At 34.6% G+C, this 20,052-nt stretch overlaps 2 protein-coding genes across 3 annotated transcripts in view; one reads left to right on the top strand and one right to left on the bottom strand.

Moving 5' to 3' along the window:
* Positions 1–20,052, top strand: part of LOC128677582 (hemicentin-2-like) — a 195,894-nt gene that overhangs the window by 56,189 nt on the left and 119,653 nt on the right. The window lies entirely within an intron of this gene.
* The window catches only part of LOC128677584 (uncharacterized), a 29,897-nt gene continuing 27,971 nt past the window's right edge, over positions 18,127–20,052 (bottom strand). Inside the window, exons 17-18 of the mRNA XM_053758535.2 lie at positions 19,468–19,595; positions 18,127–18,509 (exon numbers count right to left, since the gene is read on the bottom strand). Coding sequence (XP_053614510.1) covers positions 18,454–18,509; positions 19,468–19,595 — 184 coding nt within the window. The 3' untranslated portion in view covers positions 18,127–18,453. The remainder of the gene's footprint in view (positions 18,510–19,467; positions 19,596–20,052) is intronic.

Genomic DNA, 20,052 nt, shown 5'->3' on the forward strand with positions numbered 1-20,052 from the left:
GAAAGGTCCCAGGTTCGAATCCTACTCGTCCCACATGAGTTAGTAGTTTTCATTGACCACCACTTGCTTCCGGTGAAGGAAAACATCGTGAGAAAACCTGGACACTAGTTGATTATTATTATTAACTTGTGTGTGAAATGGAGAAGGCAATGGCAAACCACTCCATTGATAATGCCGAAAAAGTTGATGCGTGTGTGTGTTTCATTCCACGTAATATACTGCTTCTTCATAGTCGTATTACTCATGGCTGACGGTCGTGGTCTTCAGTATAAAATGAGCTCCAGAAAATAAATTGGGAAAAGAAGTAGAGGAGACCGAAGAAGAGAGGACAGGAGTCCGTTTGGCGAAGAGAAATTTGACAGATCGGTTAATCAGACAGGGATAGGGTATGTGGAGACTGACATGCTGTACCGATCCCACGTAAAGTCTGATAAGACTAGTTGGAATTTGATAAGAGGAGTTTGATGGCGCTGTGGTTCGGCTCGAAATTGTGATGGTTAAGCCACCTTCGCTATGGTCCAATTTTGGATGGGTCGACGATTTGGTCGTTGTCGACTGTTGTCAATATGGCGGTGGCTTACAAGAGTGTAAGCGAAAACACGATCAGATGACATAGAAACTTTTGACGCGATAAATTCTCCTTGAAGCCAACACTTAAATCAAAGATTTTAATATGGATTTGTTCCCGAGGTCCAGGAACTAAAATCGGATTAGTCCCGGATCAGATAAAGCGATGGAGTTAAATCTAATTACCCTGAATGGCTTCTATTCGTTGTTATCCGGATTTATTATGCCGATTGCGGATGTTAGTGTGATTAAATTTTTTTGTTGTGTATGCTCGTCCCATATTTAATTCTTTAGACCATTATGTTGTATAATATTTTGTCTGTAATTATTACGAATATCTTTTACACGTGGTTAAAAGTAAATTTTTCTAAACTATTTTTGAAATAGGGACACATTTTTATGTATATAGACATATAGACAGACATTCGCGTTAATTATCACATGATGTAAATAATTACAATATGTCATAATACAATATTAATACTTTACTATAATTCTTACTAATTAAGAATTATAGTGAAGTATTAATATTATATTATGATATATTGTAATTATATTCTACATCATGTGATAATTATAAGACATTTGAAAAAGTTTTGACTCTAGTCCTAAGCTCATCACCTTAACAAAAAACCTGAACCGAGAGGTCCCGGGTTCGATTCCCGATCGGGTCATGATGGAAAATGATATTTTTCTTATTGGCCCGGGTCTTGGGATGTATATCGTTGAGTTAGTATCCCATAACACAAGTCTAGAACTGACTTTGGGGCTAGCTCAATCTGTGTGATATATCCTCTCAAAACCTATCTCTGTTTGACTACAAGAAAACCTTATATGGGTAATGTCCGCTACTCTAATAAGTAAATATATATAATTACCTTCTTAAATAACAAATGTTATACCACAATATTATAAGGACATACCACAATATTGTGGTATGTCCTTATAAAATTGTGGTATATATAATACCACAATATTGAGGTTTGTCCTTATAACATTTGTTTTTTAAAGGATATTCTACATTAATAATTATTCTAGATTAATAGATAGATTAGATTAATAGATATATTAATAAGCTGTAAGAAAATCTTCAGTCTATAAAATCAGAAAACAGAAAACGTTACAACTCTCAAAAAATATTCAAAAGCAAATAGGCTATAAACAAAAAAAAGCAAGGACCGTTCAAAGGAAAACTTCGAAATGAAAAACTTCAAGGTGAAGTCAATCTTAAAGGCGTTTGGAGCTGAACGCTCCAATAGGGGAATTGAACAGTTTTGAACAAAAAGAATTTCGACAACTTTCTCTTATGACAAATAAATGTTCAGATGTTAAGGTGCGATGAGAAATTGGAGGATATTACCCACGATTAGGGTGTCCACAATGCAAGTCTGGAGATTTATTTATAAATTAAGCTATTATGTGTTTCAAGGACCTAGCTACATACTAGCGCCACTATTTAATTTTATAAATTTCTTTTATGTATTGTTTTGTCTTCAATTCTATTTTATCCACCTGCAAAACTGGTGGGTATGTATGTATGTATACGACTTATTGCCACCAGCTAGCGCTAATAGTAAAATACATATCGGATAACTTCAGACAGCTTGTATGAAATCTGATTCCAATTTAACAACAAATCTATTAAGAATAAAATTCAGTCCAGTGGTGTAGGTAGAGAAAGTGTTGTATTTAGCAAATTATAATAACATATAGATTAATTAATATATATATAATCCACTATGTACAAAGGAATCATATAATATTTAATTAATATACAATCCTATATTTAATATTGACTATTTAGATGCCGTTTAATATTTAATTTTTATAGCTAATAAGTGTCTAACATTATCATAACTTTAGATTACTGTTTACCAGTCAGCCAGTTACATAACAACATAAAGTGAATTAATATTAACAAAATTTGCCTACTCCTATTGATATAAAAATAACTTTCCTTTTCATCCTTCCTCTTTGATCAGTGGCCCTTCATGCCTTCAAAATTAGATGACCTTATGTAAGAAAAAATAATTACAAGAGTCTCGTAAAATGAACATTTTATTTAATAAATTAATATAGGTACAAATTAGGCGAATTGGTGCCAAAGTCAGTTATGCTATGAATGTAATCGCAAATTATGTTTTATTCCACAAATGTCATTGAATAATTATTATGATTATTGATAATGATTAAGCAAATAAGCGATATTTTTCTTACTTTCAAAAATTTGATAATTAAGAATTGTTTTCAAAAGCTTGAGGCAAAAAATCGAACGTGTGGTAACCGTAGTCACAAAGCGTTTTGTCTTTAGTACGCAATCCGCCATTGATAAACTTTTGTTTGAAATTACTTTATTTTGTAATCCGAGCTCATTCGCGTTTTATTACAAAGTAACAGTTGTCTGCGGATTTGTCTGTGTGATTAGATTTTCGTTATTACGTTAAACCCTAACTTTAACTTTAGTCGGAAGAGTATTTTTTCTAATTCAGATACTGATAGTAACCCTATTACATTACATAATATAAATGATTATAGCAGCTAAAAAAAGCTCCGAATGCGTGAATTTCTCACGGGAGCAGTTGTACTTCAATATACATGTATGCACGATTTCAAGAATATCGGTTGGGCATATAAGAAGTAACAAAAAAATTAGTTAGGATGTTTGTTTGTAAACTCTTTATTGCACAAAGAAAACACATACAAAGAATGGATGTTTTGATTGTAACATATTTTCCGCAGAAAAGTTGCAGACATATACACGTACAAGAGAGCACAATGCTCGCCTGTTGTTATAATGTGTGTTGATAACATTCCACTCTGTTGGTAGGCACCATTCAGTATCGATTTCCATTTCGTTAGACGACAATAAGTGTATTCAGCTCACACTCATCGTCGACTAATAAAATGAAAATAAATATGTAACATCTTTTAATGAGCGTACTTCATTAACATGTTTACAGATTTTCGAGGAGTCGTGTTTGTCATCGATATATTTATCAATGATAGAATTGTTTATAAACAGAATGTTTATCAAGCAATATCATTACGAGTATCACAAATCCGAGTACAAGTAAGAATTGTATGTATTTTTTATTGTGATAGATGATTTTTTTAAAAGAAAGTAGTCTGACAATTTTCCCTGTTTCTTCTTCAGTCGCAAAGCGTGCCCAGAACCCGCCAAGACTTTAACATATAATTAGGTATTTCAAATTTTAGCAATATCTGTCCCGTGGTCCGTGAAACAGTGTCAGACGGACGGGATTCCTTGTATAATAAGAGTCCTCCTGAAAAAACGGAACGTGAACAGAAAAATTAAATGACTTTCATTTTATAGTAGATAGGATATGAAATATTCTATCGCTCATTTTATGATCCCTACATAAGATACAGCAGTTGACACAAGGCTGTGTGTGTATCATGCAGTGTGGACCTTCAAATATCCCTTAATAAGACCCTTCGTGCCGGCATATTTCCTGCTTATCCCGGCCCATTGTATACGTTATATCATACGAGTTTACGTTGTGATAACACTCGAGCAGAGATTTTGAGACGTTTGTTGTAATGAAACTTGTTTTGTGTAGATTTTTTGTGACGTTATGAGAATCTTACTGAACGTCAAGTGTGTCTGTAACACTTCAACACGCCTATCTCGCATGACTTTCTACATGACATCGTGTACTATGCTAATGTAAATTTCTTATTTATTTACTACTTTAGTTACTTCCCATTGTACTATTTGTAGGTCTTGGCCTCGTCCACGAGTTTCTTCCACCCTCATCCTTCTACCCGTTTTTTAACATTCCCAATTTCTTTTTTTCTACAATACAGTTGTATTGTAGAAAATCGTAAGAAATTGGGAAATTCACCACTTTTTTGGTCTGCCTTTAAATCGGTTCTGTATATAATTTTTCTGTTATTTTTCATAGTCACATTTCCTCATGGCTGAGGGTCATGGTTGAAACTGAAAATGAAACAAACACAACAACTTTCTCGGCACTATTAAATGGAGTGGTTTGCCATTGCCATCTCCATTTCACACGCAAGTGAGCCATGAGGAAATACGACTATGAAGAAGGTTATAGGCAGTTTTCATATAAGATTCATTATAAATCTGTGATACATATTTGCAAATAAAGCAAGATTAGCGTTTATAATGTTCGTACTATGCGACGAATTTTGATTGACTTTACGACCTCGGTGACGCAGTGGTAAAGTGCTTGCCTCTAAACCGAGATCCTGAGGTCCCGGGTTCGATCCCCGGTCGGGTCATGATGGAAAATGATCTTTTTCTGATTGGCCCTGATCTTGGATGTTTTCGATATATGTATATGGTATAAAATATAGTATCGTTGAATTAGTATCCCATAACACAAGTCTAGAACTTACTTTGGGGCTAGCTCAATCTGTGTGATTTGTCCTAATATATTTATTATTATTATTGAGCATGTGTAATGTTAACACAAAGCGCTACTGTGCGTATATAATTACGACAATATTAGTTGCGATGAATTTCAACTTCGTACTCTTGGGGGTCTAACATGAAACATGAAACACGTAATACGACACGTATTCGCTCTTTTTATCACAAGATGCGTGCATGATATGGGAAAAAGAGACAACATGTGGACGTTAGGAACGTCGTACGTATTTGTATGTTTCGTGATAGACCTTCTGTACTGTATTATTGTATGGTAACACTATATCATCCCTTAGTAAACTTTATTAACAGATAACATAACTTGCTTTGACTTTGGGCTCCGTTTAGATCTTGAGATGTTTTGTTGACGTTATATATCAGACTAGACCGTAATATATTATGTAAACACAAACTATTTAGCATATAAATTATACCTATCAAGATTGATATGCCTAAAATTCAATAACTTTTGCATTAAAATGTGATTTTATACCTTGTTGCAATAATATTGTTGTTTAAAATATTAGATCTAGAATTCTAGATGCTGGTATTAATTATTTATTAGTTATGTCGATGTGTGTATGTGAATCCGCCCTAGAAGACTCCTTCAGATCCATCCCTGAATGTCTATCGAAGCCTTGAGAGCTGAAAGATAATAATAACATTTCCAAAGAGGTCAGGTCGACGGCCGGTTGTAAAATCAGAAACTCATTTTCAAAATTTTAAAATAATGTAACATATGCGAAGAAATAAATCGACACAAATAAAAATAAATTATATATTTATTTTAAAAGACAAGTTTCACACTTTTTATGTTTGATATGAAAAAATATTGGGACTAAATCCCAATCTTTAATTCGATCTTCCATAATTATGTTACACAATTTGCGAGAAAAGGGTTGTCACAGATCATTCCTACCTTCATACGTTAAACCCAAGCTCAAAATATCTCTTGATTCCATCTCCTGACAATGTAATCTCTTGTGGCACCCTTCAGGAAAATATTCCCTTTTGCCCTTCTTAGACATTATTCACATTGAGCGAGTTGGTAAAGTGACCTAGTTTCGTTCTAATTTGTTATATAGGTATATGGTCCAATCCAGATAATTTGAGGTCCCATAACCGGGAAAAAAATTATTGTATATTTGCTTTTAAATTTCTAACGAAAATACAGACGGGAGCTCGGTCGCCCTGGTCCTTATAATAATTATATTTGTTGCACTTACTATTAAAAAAGTATATGTACAATGTAATTCTACATATTACAGTACTCAATCAGATATTATTATTTTATTAGATCTTGAAGCTATTTATAATCGATGGCAAAAATTATCAGCAAAAAATTCAAATGATGTGAATCGAGAACATCGAATCAAATCAAAATCAAATCATTTATTCAGAAATTAGGCCTTCACAGGCACTTTTTCATGTAATATTCTAAATTAAATGATGTTTACCAAAGCTACAAACTACTAGCATTTCGGAACGACCACTGCTGAGAAGAAATGCCGAAAGAAACTCATTCAAACAGTGTTGGTCCCTATTATGCCAGAAGGGCTTACCATTTTTTAAATATAAATTTATGTATCGACATTTATTTTAGGCACCAGTTTTCACGATCTTCAACAAGTTTTTAATTTTAATATTATTCATAGTATATGTGTAAGATTGTGAAGAAAAATAATTGATTTTAATATTGGATCTAACGTGCGAATCAAAGGCAAACAATACTCGCAAAGGAAACTTCTTCATTTCATAGACTAGTGCCAAGAATACTAGCACATTGTATTAAGTACAACGTACAATATAGGGATATTAGGAGCTTTGCGGGTTGCCCTGTGTGTGACTATCGTAATTACTGCTTTTCTGAACTTGATCGCTGGTTAATTACTTTGTAGCCTACTAGCTTTACCACGCAGCTTCGCTACTTTAATGGAGATTTTAGGATATCCACATAAACTTCCTACCTACAACGGCAGGTTGTCCTCACTGAGCTGTGGAATACACCACGACGCGATGCGACGTTATACATGTAAGATTACAGCGACAAGACATGGATTGGAAATTTAAGTGATGTGAAGAAATGTCATTATGACGGAACATACCTACTAGAGGGCGAAGTGCGGGTTTTCATTTCACTTCTCACTATCAAATCGATTCGAAGTAAGACTCGCCGAACCAATCACATTGCGGTGTGGTTGTCGTTGCGTCACAATGGCACACTGTGATTGGTTTAGCTGCGTCTCACTGCGAAATGTAAATAGCAAACTACGCACATAAGTACTAAATTCGTATCGTGGGTCTGACAAAAATTGAAACTAGAACGTAACACCCAGAACCACAGATTAATATTTTTACTTACTACAAATAAAACAATTTGTAGTATAATCTTCTTCATAGTCTTATTCCTCATGGCTGAGGGTCGTGATCATTACGTGGAATGAAACACACACAACAACTTTCTTGGCATTATTTATGGAGTGATTAGCCATTGCCTTCTCCATTTAATACACAAGTTAATTATAATCAACCAGTGTGCATGTTTCCTCACGATGTTTTCCTTCACCGGAAGCAAGTGGTGATCTATGAAAACTACTATACATGAGTCAGATTGGTATATTCAAACTCATGTGGCACGAGTAGGATTTGAACCTGTGACCTCTCGATCCACAGGCGGGCGTCTTAACCATTACACCACCACCAAGCGGTGGTGGTGTAATGGTTAAGACGTTACGACGCTTGTAGTATAATAGTTAAGTAGGTATTTAATGCAATGTATGCATACTATTACTACTACTTATACTAATAAATCGCACGACCTCAGGGTTATGCCACGGGGGTTGTTATATTACACAGCAATATGGCATGAGAGGATCTAACAAACATAAAAATGGGATAAATTAATTGACGCATCACACTGCGTTGTGTTGCCTGGTTGCATTAGTAGCTCAGCTACGACATCGGATAAGGGAACGGTAAACATACTTGTGTCTCAAACATCATTATAACCGAAAATTCCATACAAACTGCAGTGTAATGACGTCACAGGACAAGTTTCACCACAGAGTAATGGCGACTGGAGTTTAGTGTAACTGAACGGATATTTAACTTTGACAAAACTGGCAGTTTGTTCGTCACTTGTTCACAAACTTGTTACATACAACTTGATTTGCATTAATACGGAACTACATGTTTTTAAATCGTGTAGCATTTAGCGACAAATCGCTGAATTGTATTTTTACAAGCTTTTATTTTACCTGTCCCGATGTTTACTTGTCTATTTGTTATCAAATCTTCAGTTGTCCTATATACATGAAATTTCCCACGTCGCTTCAGTTTCCATGGCAATGCTATGATAAGCATGACCTGATGGTGAAACCAACAAAACCCTAAAGGCTCGCGTACCGCATTTTCTATGTTTACTCGCCTAGCAATTTTTCAAAAGGTTGTCTGAAAAAAATTGCATACAGCCACAAGGCCGTCCTTTGCACAATGTTTCTTAATAATTATGTTAATACGTTATGTACTTAGATAGATTGATAGATAGATAGAAGTCGTTTATTTGATGCTACGAACACACACATACAAATAAATCGTACAACTGTGTCTATTAACACACTTTGTTTTTATGTATATTCATAATCTGCAGCCCTCCGACCCACGACCGAACTCTGACTCGACCTCTGACCCACTGCTGGGCATAGGCCTTCTTCCGTCTCCGCCAACCATCTCTGTCCTGGGCTCTTCCCATCCAGTTGTTGCCGGCAATTTCCTTTGCATCATCGACCCGTCTAGCTGCCGGATGTTCTACGCTCCGTTTTCAGCTTCCAGTTCTGGGGTACCAATCAGTTACAGCTTTACTCCACCTTCTATCATTCCTTCTAGCCAGATGCCCAGCCCAATTCCATTTTAATGTCGCGACTCTGTAGATCACGTATTTATGTAACTATGTAATTCTAATTTGTGCAATTGTATTATTGTTTTGTAGGTTAGCGCCTTCACTGTTCCTTCAGTCATTAAGCGTAGGAGTACCAATTCCCTATTCTATACTTATTCGCTAGTTCTTGGTTATACATACAGAGCTGTGACGCTGTGACCCCAAAACCCCTGGGTTTTGGGGTCTTTTCTTCTTACGAGTACCCTGGTGCGCGAAAGAAAAAAGATTCGACTATTAATTTACAACACATTTTAATCCAGGAATGGTATCAATAAGATAGACAAAAATACAAAAAGAAGATGTATATTATCCATTATTATATTTACGCAAATTGATTTCCCATCAAGAGCAAACTAAAATCGACGGCAAGTCAGCTACAACGTAACTTAGTTACAACGTACACTTGACGCGTTCCTAACTTTCAACTTAACTATTGGGTTGGACACAGTCGGATAACTTATAATGGAAATTGGAATAACTAGGATATTCGAGAGTGAATTTTACACATGAAGTGGTCGAGTGGTCTCGACGCTTGAATGATCGAAAGGTATTTCCTAATCTCTCTTATCTGATGTTGTTGGGTAATTTAGGCTGTGACGCCTAAAAGCCCAACGCTTGGGAAATTTCTCTTTTAATTAATAAAACATTAATTTCTTGCTTGTAACAGTGGGGTATGTTGATTAGTTAAGAGTACCTACAACTCTATAAAGAGATGAATTAATTCAGCCGAACTGGCATGGTCTCGATAAGATATTTTCATCTCATTATTATTTTCAAAAATAAGTTAAAAAGCACATGCTTTTGACATGTGACATGTATAACAAATCCATTTAAATCTCTCTTTTTTATTACTGAGCGTTTTCGATATTGCTTTCCAACCGTTGAGCGTCGAAGATCAGTACATATAACAGTTTTCCTACATTTTCGTCTCCACTTCGTACGGTTATCAGCATCCCTAGTTCTCAGACAATTCGCACACCTTCATGATATCAAGCCAGCACGTCTTTGATGGAATGGTACTTGAAAAGTGGCCGTTCACTAATATTGTGGTACTAATAATTTAAGTTATTTCAAATGCCTTTAAGCTTCAATAAAATCTGACCCAAGTTTAAAAAATAACACACTCAATAGTATAGTCATCAGCACATCAAGTTACCCTGCATGAATCTCTATGGCAAGGTAATAGAGGTGAGTTTGCAATGAATTTGGGTAGGCTGATGTACTGTTGACTGTACATATAAGCGATAAAAAGTAGCTTATCTTTAACTTTATAGTTCCAAGTAAAAACAAACTTGAAAATAAATAAAAATTCACGTTGTGACGGCTAAACCGCTAGGCCGATTTTGAAATCTAGCACATAATATTAAAAGACCCCAAGTCAAACATAGATAACCGCGAGAGGACTTACGGGCAACAGCTAGTGCTAAAAAAGGACGATTATCTCTCCCCCAAATCCCTTTACATGCAATTTAAAGGCAGCCTTTATAAAACCGCCATCCGTGATGAATACGAGACCATTTGTGATTCAAAGCAAAATTAACAGCTGTTCCCTTTTTTATCTCGTTTAATCACGACTATTCTTTGTTAATTTTCTAGTCGGGACAAAACTCGTTTGCTATTCTATCTTTGCCCTGGTTAATTCAATTACCAGTAACTTAACATCTGTATGTTAATGGATACTGGAGTTCATTACAATGTCTTACATATTTATTGGGGGATTAAGTTGTAAAATTTACTTGTATATATTTTGTTGTTGTTAAATTTACTTGGAATTCAGAAGGCTATTATTGCTACCACTTGCTTACGGTGAGATTCATAATGGGAGACATAATCTTTTACTTCACTATATACAGATTTACTATACTCATATTATACAGGGTGATTATTATTTTTAAAACTGCATAAACAACGACGAATCATTAATAACGTGGAATAACATATGTGTTATGATTACTTTTATCCTGAAATTCCCACGGGATCGAAACCCCGAGGCGCAGCTAGTGTTATATACGAAAGTTTGTGTATGATTATGTGTTTGTTTCTTACTCTTTCGCGTAAAATCTACTGGACGGATTGTTATGAAATTTGGTACGCGGGTAGAATATAACCTGGAATAACAAATTCATTTCTACCCGAAGTTCTCACGGGAGCAAAGCCCCGGGGCGCAGCTATTAATTTGTTTAGTAGATTAGGTGTTTGTGTTTACGCTATGTGTAAATGTATGGGAAATTTAGGAGTTAATATGTTCAACATCAGAACGTTAACATTGCACTTTATCACTATAATGAACTTGTTCTAATTTTAAAGTAGGTGTACACAATAAACATATAATAAGGATGAACTTACATAGAACTATTCGTAATATATAAAATCATTTTATATATAATTTACCTATCGTAAATCGAAAGTGATTTCTCTCTTTGACAATTGAAGTAAAAAAAAAATGGCGCACAAATTCTTTTTTTAAGACATTTCTGCTTTTATTATTCGGACAAATTAAATAATTGATTTTATTTTAATTGTACGGATTAAATTTCGAAAGTAAATGTCAGACTAAAGGCACAAGACGTCATTAGTTCAATGTTAAACAGAACGTGAAAGTGGAAAATAAAAATACACATAAAAAGTAAGATTTATTTATTTCTTTCTCATTGGTAGTAAAAATGCCAGGGAAATTACAACTGTAATAAAAAAGCAAAACATTATTCATAAATATTTGCATGTATACAGTATCACGTCTTTATTTTTTAAGGGGTAGACAGAGCCATAGATGTGAAACTCGAAGGCCGCATTCAGCTTTTACGGCGAGCTTAGTGGAATTAGCTATTTGGCTGGGTATAAAATAAAATAAAATGCCCAAGTTTAGTTATTGAAAGTACCAAATACAATAATTAAATGTCACTTCAATCGATCAGTTTTTTTTAATTACGAGATTTACTACATTTTCGGTCTCATTAATATATATTAGAAATACTTTACGACTCCAAAATTCGTGACGACATAATACATTATTACAAGCCATATATTTTTTTTGTATGCTCCGTATATTAGAAAAAAAGTAACTGTATTTGCCTAGAGACAGGTTGATGGTCAATCGCCTTTGCAAAAAATCTATATTTTAGTTTATTAGCCCTTGATTAAATTTTACAATCTGCCCGAAGAGAAGCAACTGATAGACACCCAATTTTTTTTTCTTCGCTCTCAAATTCTATACAAGGTTCAAATTCAATACATAAAAAAGTTTTGTTTATTAATATAATTAAGAAAAAAATACGAACATTTGAGCGTCTTAACGATTTGGTCAATTTAAATAAATCAATTTCTGGGATAATTTCTCATTCATAAAGCAGTCGGGCCTCATATGAACTACATATAATGCACATCAAACGCTGCGCTTGCAACACGATTTTATGAACCTGTAAAGCAAAATATATAATTTTGGGATGTTAAGAAACCCTTCTTATTAAGACTAAATTTCCCTCCAAAAATGCCCTTTTCACGTAATGTTACACTCGCGAATAAGAGATTCAATCCTTTCCCAGATAGCTTCCAAATTATTCTGTACATGGGCATATATTCCTATAAAAGTGGGTACTAAAGCAGAACTGCCTCAGATAATAATAAGTCAGGGCCCCAAAGTCTCCATTTGGAGGTACAACATAGATTGTGGAGGGAATTTTCCTTACGTAGAATTTGTATTAACAAGGGAGATAGAAGCAGGGACTTAAAAACGTTACACATTGAATCTGTTCCAGAACTATTCCTGTAACACTAATTTGGGTGTTTTAAACCTGTTTTGCTTCGAACACTTATAAAATGTAACAGATATATCTTTTCCTGTAACCATACTGTTAGAAAACTGTTTTTACAATTTTCTGTGTGTGTGTAAACAGCGTCGCTGTATGGGGAAGTCCCATTGGCCGCCGGAATCGTCAAATCACGTGCTGTAGCCGTTCAGTCTTATAATGAACCAGCAACTACACGTTGCTGTCTCATTGTTATGCCTGGTTATGCCATTATAAACCTTATAGGCTGTAACGGTTATAAACACTTTTGAACCTGTTTTTCAAAAAACAGATTTGAAGTGTTACAGGTTATTTTTGTTTTTCTTTTAACCCGAATGGAAAAACAGTGTTCAAAACACTTTATTCCGTTACCCCAAAAGTCCCTGAATAGAAGTGCCAGTATTTTTGGAAATACTGTTTGATAATATTACCGCATCGTAAGGCTCAGCTCCGGTACAAATATTATCCCAATAATTGCAATAAAATTTAGTACAAATGTAGAATGATAATTTTACATTTTTACTAAATTTTATCGCAATTAGATTTTGCTTAATAAACACCTACTCATGTATATCAACATCCCAAGTTTCACACATAAGCTCGCTTACTTACCAAATTTTAATGAAATTTCAATTTGACTGGATGTGTGAGAGAGATATAAGCTCAGAGTCATGTGTGGGTTATGAAGGAAGGCAAATAACGAATTAGTCCTAACTACGATTTGTTATATTAGTAGAACTAACATACTTATAAAGACTGAGAAAGATATGTACTATTCATACCTAAAAAAGTCCAGTGCCCAAGGGAAAATCACGCGAGCGTAGCCGCGGGTAAGAGCTAGTCTAAAATAAAAGAAAATACAGAGTGGACTGGAAACGTCCACTCCGTACTACCTACCATTCGCAACAATGCCACTTCTATGGTCCTACGCAATGGTGGTTCCAATTTCCATGCTATACCATAGATTTTAGGGGAATCTTCCTTATAAGATGCGTTTATATAGCTTATATAAAAGTTAGCGTGGCACTAAAATTTAATTCTGTTTTAATTAAAACTTATTATGTTACCATATTATGAATCAATTTTCTCGGCAAGTTTATAATTAAGTTTCGAAATAGTATTTTGTGCATTTTGTTATTGTATTTAATTAATTATTTGATTAGCTGTATTATTAACTTTCGACGTGGCTTTAGCAAAACTTTAGAATTAAGAAAGTTTTGAAGTGTATAATCTAACATTGTTTATTTGTAAGTTGATTAGGGACAAAATGTTCAATTCTCAATTATGGAAAATACTTTAGCTTGGTTTCATATTCTTCTAGGAGCGAATTAAAACTTATAATGTACCTGCTTATACTCCTGCGCAATTTTTAAAAGACAATCAAGGTAAAGGACATAAATCTCAATTCCACTAATAAACCCACCATTCAGCTAAATATCGTCAGCAAAAACCGACGATAAATAGTAAACAACGTCTTTTGAGATATTATTGGCACTGTCTATCCCGTAAGAGATAAAGGCGTGATACTTTATTTGTCTGTCAAATAGCTTACATAATGAAATTATTTTTATTTATTCAGTGTATGATCTAGATTAATGTGAAAGAGCGATTAACTACGAAAAATAAAGTGTCTAGTTTGATGATAGGTATGTGTGAAGATTCCATAAAATGATAGTACATAGTATACCACCATTTTAGAATAATTTTAAACAATCTATAAATCGATAAAAACAACTAAAAATACTAGTATACACTGTGCTTCAAAATCACACTTGCACACGGCAAATTAGTTCACTTTTAAACGAAATAATATTCGGCTGTGTCCGGCCGCTTGTCCGACGTCAGCTCTAATAGGAATGATGTTGTTGCCTCTCAGCGGTCAAAGCTTTTGTTTAATAATTAAGCAAATAATAATGAGTTTAAAATCTACCCAAAGGATATGGATTCTGTTCTATTGGAATGTAACCAGGAGGTATAGGTACTTACTCAACATAAGTGCAGAGAGAAAGAAAAATGGTAGTTCACATCTCATGGCCAGCAGTACGGGGAAGGCCACGTTTCCCAATAAAGTGCCTATACGTCCCGTCATCATTGCCGTGGAAATCGCGAGAGATCTGAAAAATTTACAGTTTTCTAAATATATAACATTTCAATAGTTCCTCCATTACTCAAACACAAACTTCAGACATATATTGAGTTAGTTAGTTATTAAAGTAAGTTCGAAGATTTGTGTTATGGGAAACTAACTCAACGATTACTTATGTCTATAACATATGTACACATATACATCCAAAATCCAGATAAATTTGAAAAAGATCATTTTCCATCTTAACCTGACCAGGTCATCGGGTCCCAGGATCGAACCCAGGATCTCCGTCAGTGTTGATGTTTGTTACGCTTTCACGCAAAATCTACTGGAGCGATTATTAAGCAATTTAGTACTCGGGTAGAATATAATCTGGAATAACACATAGGGTACTTTTTATCCCGAAATTCCCACGGGAGCGATGCCTATATGTCTATAACTAAACTTAACATTTGACTCACCTCGTAGATGTGGGGAAAAACTCAACAATGATGGCTTGATTCATGCTTATAATAGTCTGTCCAAAACAGATGTCGGCAGCAAACAGTGTTACCACAACTTCTTTAGTATTCGCCCATCTCATCCACAATGTTGCCCCACCAAAAATACCACCAGCTAGCACTATCAATGGTCTTTTCCCAACTCTGTTCACAACCAAACCTGTTACCAAGTACGGCAGCATAGAAATACAACCTATTATCATACTGTTGATGTATGTCTCAGCACCGCTCCTGACCTAAAAAGATTTATGTATTGGAAAACAATTTTGAATACTCCTAATGTATTGGTTTCTCGAATAGACCACCTTTAGAGATTGGCCTTTGTTTTAAGTAGATCACTATCATATATTCCAATCTATTGAAGAACGGATAGTGTTGTTCTGAAAATTGATGTCAAAACTATAGTGCACAAAATTACAAAAATAAATCATAAACTTAACGTCACATAACATCAGCCAAATATACTAAGGTGAATTGCATCTACGAGGGCTGCTATTTATGAACTCTTCGGCTAGAGAATAAATATTTTTCATGTCCCTGTCATTTGTTTTTTTCAATTGGCGCCAATTTTGAAAATAGCTTGTCTTCATTGCCATGGATTTAACTCGTGAACATTTTCGCGCGATGATTTATTATGATTTTCGGCGTGGATTAACTCAAAAACAGTGCATCGAACAACTGAATTTAACTTTTGGAGATGAAGCACCATCGAAAACCACTGTGTATTATTGGTTTAAGGAATTTCAACGTGGACGGTCTATGCTCACGGATGAAATTAAGGAGGGTCGTCCTAAATCGGTAGTGGTACAACAAAATATTGATGCTGTGCGACAATTAGTAATGCAACATCGTCATGTTACATACCGCGAGATAGAGGCGTCTCTGGGCATTAGTATGACGAGTATACACGCGATATTACACGAACATTTAATTGTTAAAAAAATTTGTTCGCGTTGGATTCCGCACAACTTGAGCGTAGATCAAAAACAGGCTCGTGTCGACTGGTGTAAGAAAATGATAAAAAAAAACAACCGTGGCACGTCAAAAGCTGTTTATAATATCTACACAGGTGACGAAACCTGGATCTATGCTTATGACCCTGAAACTAAACAGCAGTCAACGGTGTGGGTCTTTCAAGATGAACCGAATCCAACAAAAGTTGTTCGTGCGAGAAGCACTTTAAAGCAAATGGTCGCTTGTTTTTTTGGTATCAACGGACATGTAGCTACAGTGCCACTAGAGAATAGTAGGACGGTTAATTCTGAATGGTACACCACCATTTGTTTGCCAGAAGTCTTTGAAAAAATACGGAAGAACAACCCACAACGCAGAATCATACTTCATCACGACAATGCTAGCTGCCACAAGTCGGCTGAAACAAATAATTTTTTGGAGGGTCAAAAGATTGAATTGACGGGTCATCCGCCGTACAGCCCCGACCTGGCACCCAATGATTTTTATTTATTTCCAAACATTAAAAATAAATTACGTGGTCAACGTTTTTCGAGCCGCGAAGAGGCCGTTGATGCGTTCAAAACACACGTTTTGGACATACCTCAATCAGAATGGAAAAAGTGCTTTGAAAATTGGTTTCATCGTATGCAGAAGTGCATAGATCATCGCGGAGAATACTTCGAGAAACAATAAAACCATATGTAATAATATATGTTTGTTTAATTTTGTTATTCCGGATACATAAATAGCAGCCCTCGTATTACTAAACTAGTAGACATAAGACACAAAATCTTAAAATACACACATTGCTTAAAGAAATTAACAAGTAGATATTATGTAATCAATTTTCGAGTTATTGTTTAAAATGTTTTTCCCTTTTGATAGTGATTGTTTCGAAACTAGTAATTCGTTTTACAAACTAATTCTGTTTGCACACAGATGAAGCTTGCGCCTTGAAGTAAGTTTCCTTGTATTTTTTAGTAGTAAGTAGGGAAGTTGTACTTACTATATTTAACGTGCCTATGTATACGTATGTCTGTCCGTGGCATCATAGACGCTAAACGGCTAAACCCATTTTTATCTAGTTGTTTTAATTAAAACATAATTTAATCGAAATTGTTCTAAGCTCTACTTGGAAAATGTGTGTTCAGCCATTTGAAAACGTCCGCCCTTTTCTAACAGATCTGATTAGAGGATGCCAACAACTGCGGAGTGGGGTATTTTTAAGTTTATAATTTAGTTTTTACTACTACGTTTTATTAATGAAATAAATACTTACACATATGTACAGTCAACTGCACATACAGGTTGATACCTGCCCAAAATCATTTACTTCTTTATTTTTAGGAGAATCAACAGCTTTGTTTACAAAATGGCCACTTACGAGTAAATATAAATCGGAAAGCCAATTATAGGTTCCCACTACTTAATGATTAGTTATTTGTTTCTTTTTAAGCTATTTAAGCACTAGCTAGCCATAATATTATATACTTTAGAGGTAGAATCCGCAGACGGTGGTTGCACAATCATTTTTATTACATTGTAAAAGATTACAATGGGAAAATTCATTAAATAATCGATGTCTAATCTGTGCAACGCTAACTACGCTAAGAAATGCAGATTCAAATCAGTGCAAATCTCAGATATTCCTCGTACTATAAATCAGAAGTATTAATGACATCATTTTCTTTTTCAGGTAAATTCATCACTCGCATATTGTCAATTTCCTAACGGAAGGCATATTTTGTGCATAAGTATAAATTGATTACAATATTTATTTTTGTATATAAAAAAAACTGGTATGCAAATTACGTGAAGTTGGTTAGTTATTGTGGTATGGTTTAAAAATGAAATAAAACTACATTTGTTGTGTGTTTCCATAATAACTTTGATTCATATCAAATTATAGGTATACAACTTAATAAATCTAAAATAATATTTTAGTTAAAATGATAATACACTGTTCAAATAATCTACAACCCTGATAAAATATGTCCTCTCAACCGCCGGTTGACTGTAAGAGATACATGGGATAAGTACGCCGTTGAATGTACTTATATTCGAGCAGAAAATTATTACAAAGTCTGAATATAATTTCATTTCTTCTTTATAGAAAAATATAATATTTTTCATTAAGCACTTTTTACATTAAATTTAAACCCATTATCCCAGAAATAATAGTCTTATATAATAAAAAAATCGCCTTTTCACCGTTTTTTCAACTGCTTTTTTGTTGGCAAGAAAAAGCCCACAAAAACCAAAGCTGCAATAAAAAAGAATTGATTACATTTTAAACCTCGACGATAGAAGGAGAGTCTGTATGTATGTGCGTGGCATCGTAGGCTAACAGTTGAACCGATTTTGATCTAGTTTTCTTTATTCGAAAGAGAATTTAATCAAGAGTATTCTTACCTAATAAATAAATATATTAGGACAAATCACACAGATCGAGCTAGCCCCATAGTAAGTTCGAGACCTGTGTTATGGGATACTAACTCAATGATATTAAACATATACATATGTAGATAAACATCCAAGACCCGGTCCAATCAGAAAAATATTATTTTCCATCATGACCCGACTGGGGATCGAACCCGGTACCTCTCGGTTCAGAGGCAAGCACTTTTCCACTGCGCCACCGTGGTCGTCATATATACGGTCATCATGGGTATATATGTTAGGAAAATGTCTTTTCAGCCGTTTGGAAACCTTCAGGTCTTTTGTAGCAGATGAGAGGATCCCAGCAACTTTAGAGTATGTGGTTCTTGAAATTACTTTTATTTTATTTATTTTCAAAAACTGGATCATATACTACCTCTCTCATTCTCGCGAATTCCCGGTTAAAGGCCGCCGGTATGACTTAATGTGACAAAATTTTATATGCTGTTATTGTTGTGGAAATGTTAGACTGTCAACACAAGTCAAGTCGCCTAAATGGATATGACGTTGCTTTACATTGTATTGTAACATCTTACTTTGAGGCGGGAACCACGCCCAAGAACACGGTTCTCACACAATCTAAGTTCATTTCTAAATATTTGTTTTCGAAGATTTCAAACAAATTTAAAACTGTAATATTCCTGTCTAGTTCGATTGAATTTTTTCAATTGTAATTTTATAAATTATTTCATAAACTGTAAACCTGATTTGGAGTAAGATAAATTAAATTTCCGCCCCAAAATTACAACCTAACTAGCAAACAATATATTATAGATACTTACAAAGCATGATTCCCGAGATAAGAAAAAATGGTATTTCGCAACTCAAGCTGAGCAAGACTGGAAAGGCAACATTTCCTAACAGAGTGCCTACACGACCCAGCATCATCATTATGGACAGGGCTAGACTCCTGAAATATGACAAAACATATATATTTTATACTATAATTTATTTTAGAAAAGAAATGTTAAAATTTTCCTATGATTCTTTAAACAGTGAAGAACATTTGATATTCATGAGTTTCTATTTTCAACATCAAAATTCAAAGAGTCTATTGCACCAGTCAACTTTGGCATTAACTTTAACCTGCGTAGAAAAACGCAATGTATGCTATTCTATATAAAAGTCAGCGGCGCGCAGGTCCAACTCAACATCACATTTGACTAGTGCAACTCGTCCTAAATGAGAATTTTCGTAATGTTAATGTCTGAAGCTTTAACAACATAAAAAGTGATAACTATTATCATTAATTTCATGCATAATATAAGAAGCGGTGGTGGTGTAATTGTTAAGACGCCCGCCTGTGGATCGAAAGGTTCCAGGTTCGAATCCTACTTGTGCCAAATGAGTTTGTATACCAATCATGT

Source organism: Plodia interpunctella, chromosome 18 (assembly GCF_027563975.2).
Source record: "Plodia interpunctella isolate USDA-ARS_2022_Savannah chromosome 18, ilPloInte3.2, whole genome shotgun sequence".
In the NCBI taxonomy this organism is placed as follows: domain Eukaryota; kingdom Metazoa; phylum Arthropoda; class Insecta; order Lepidoptera; family Pyralidae; genus Plodia; species Plodia interpunctella.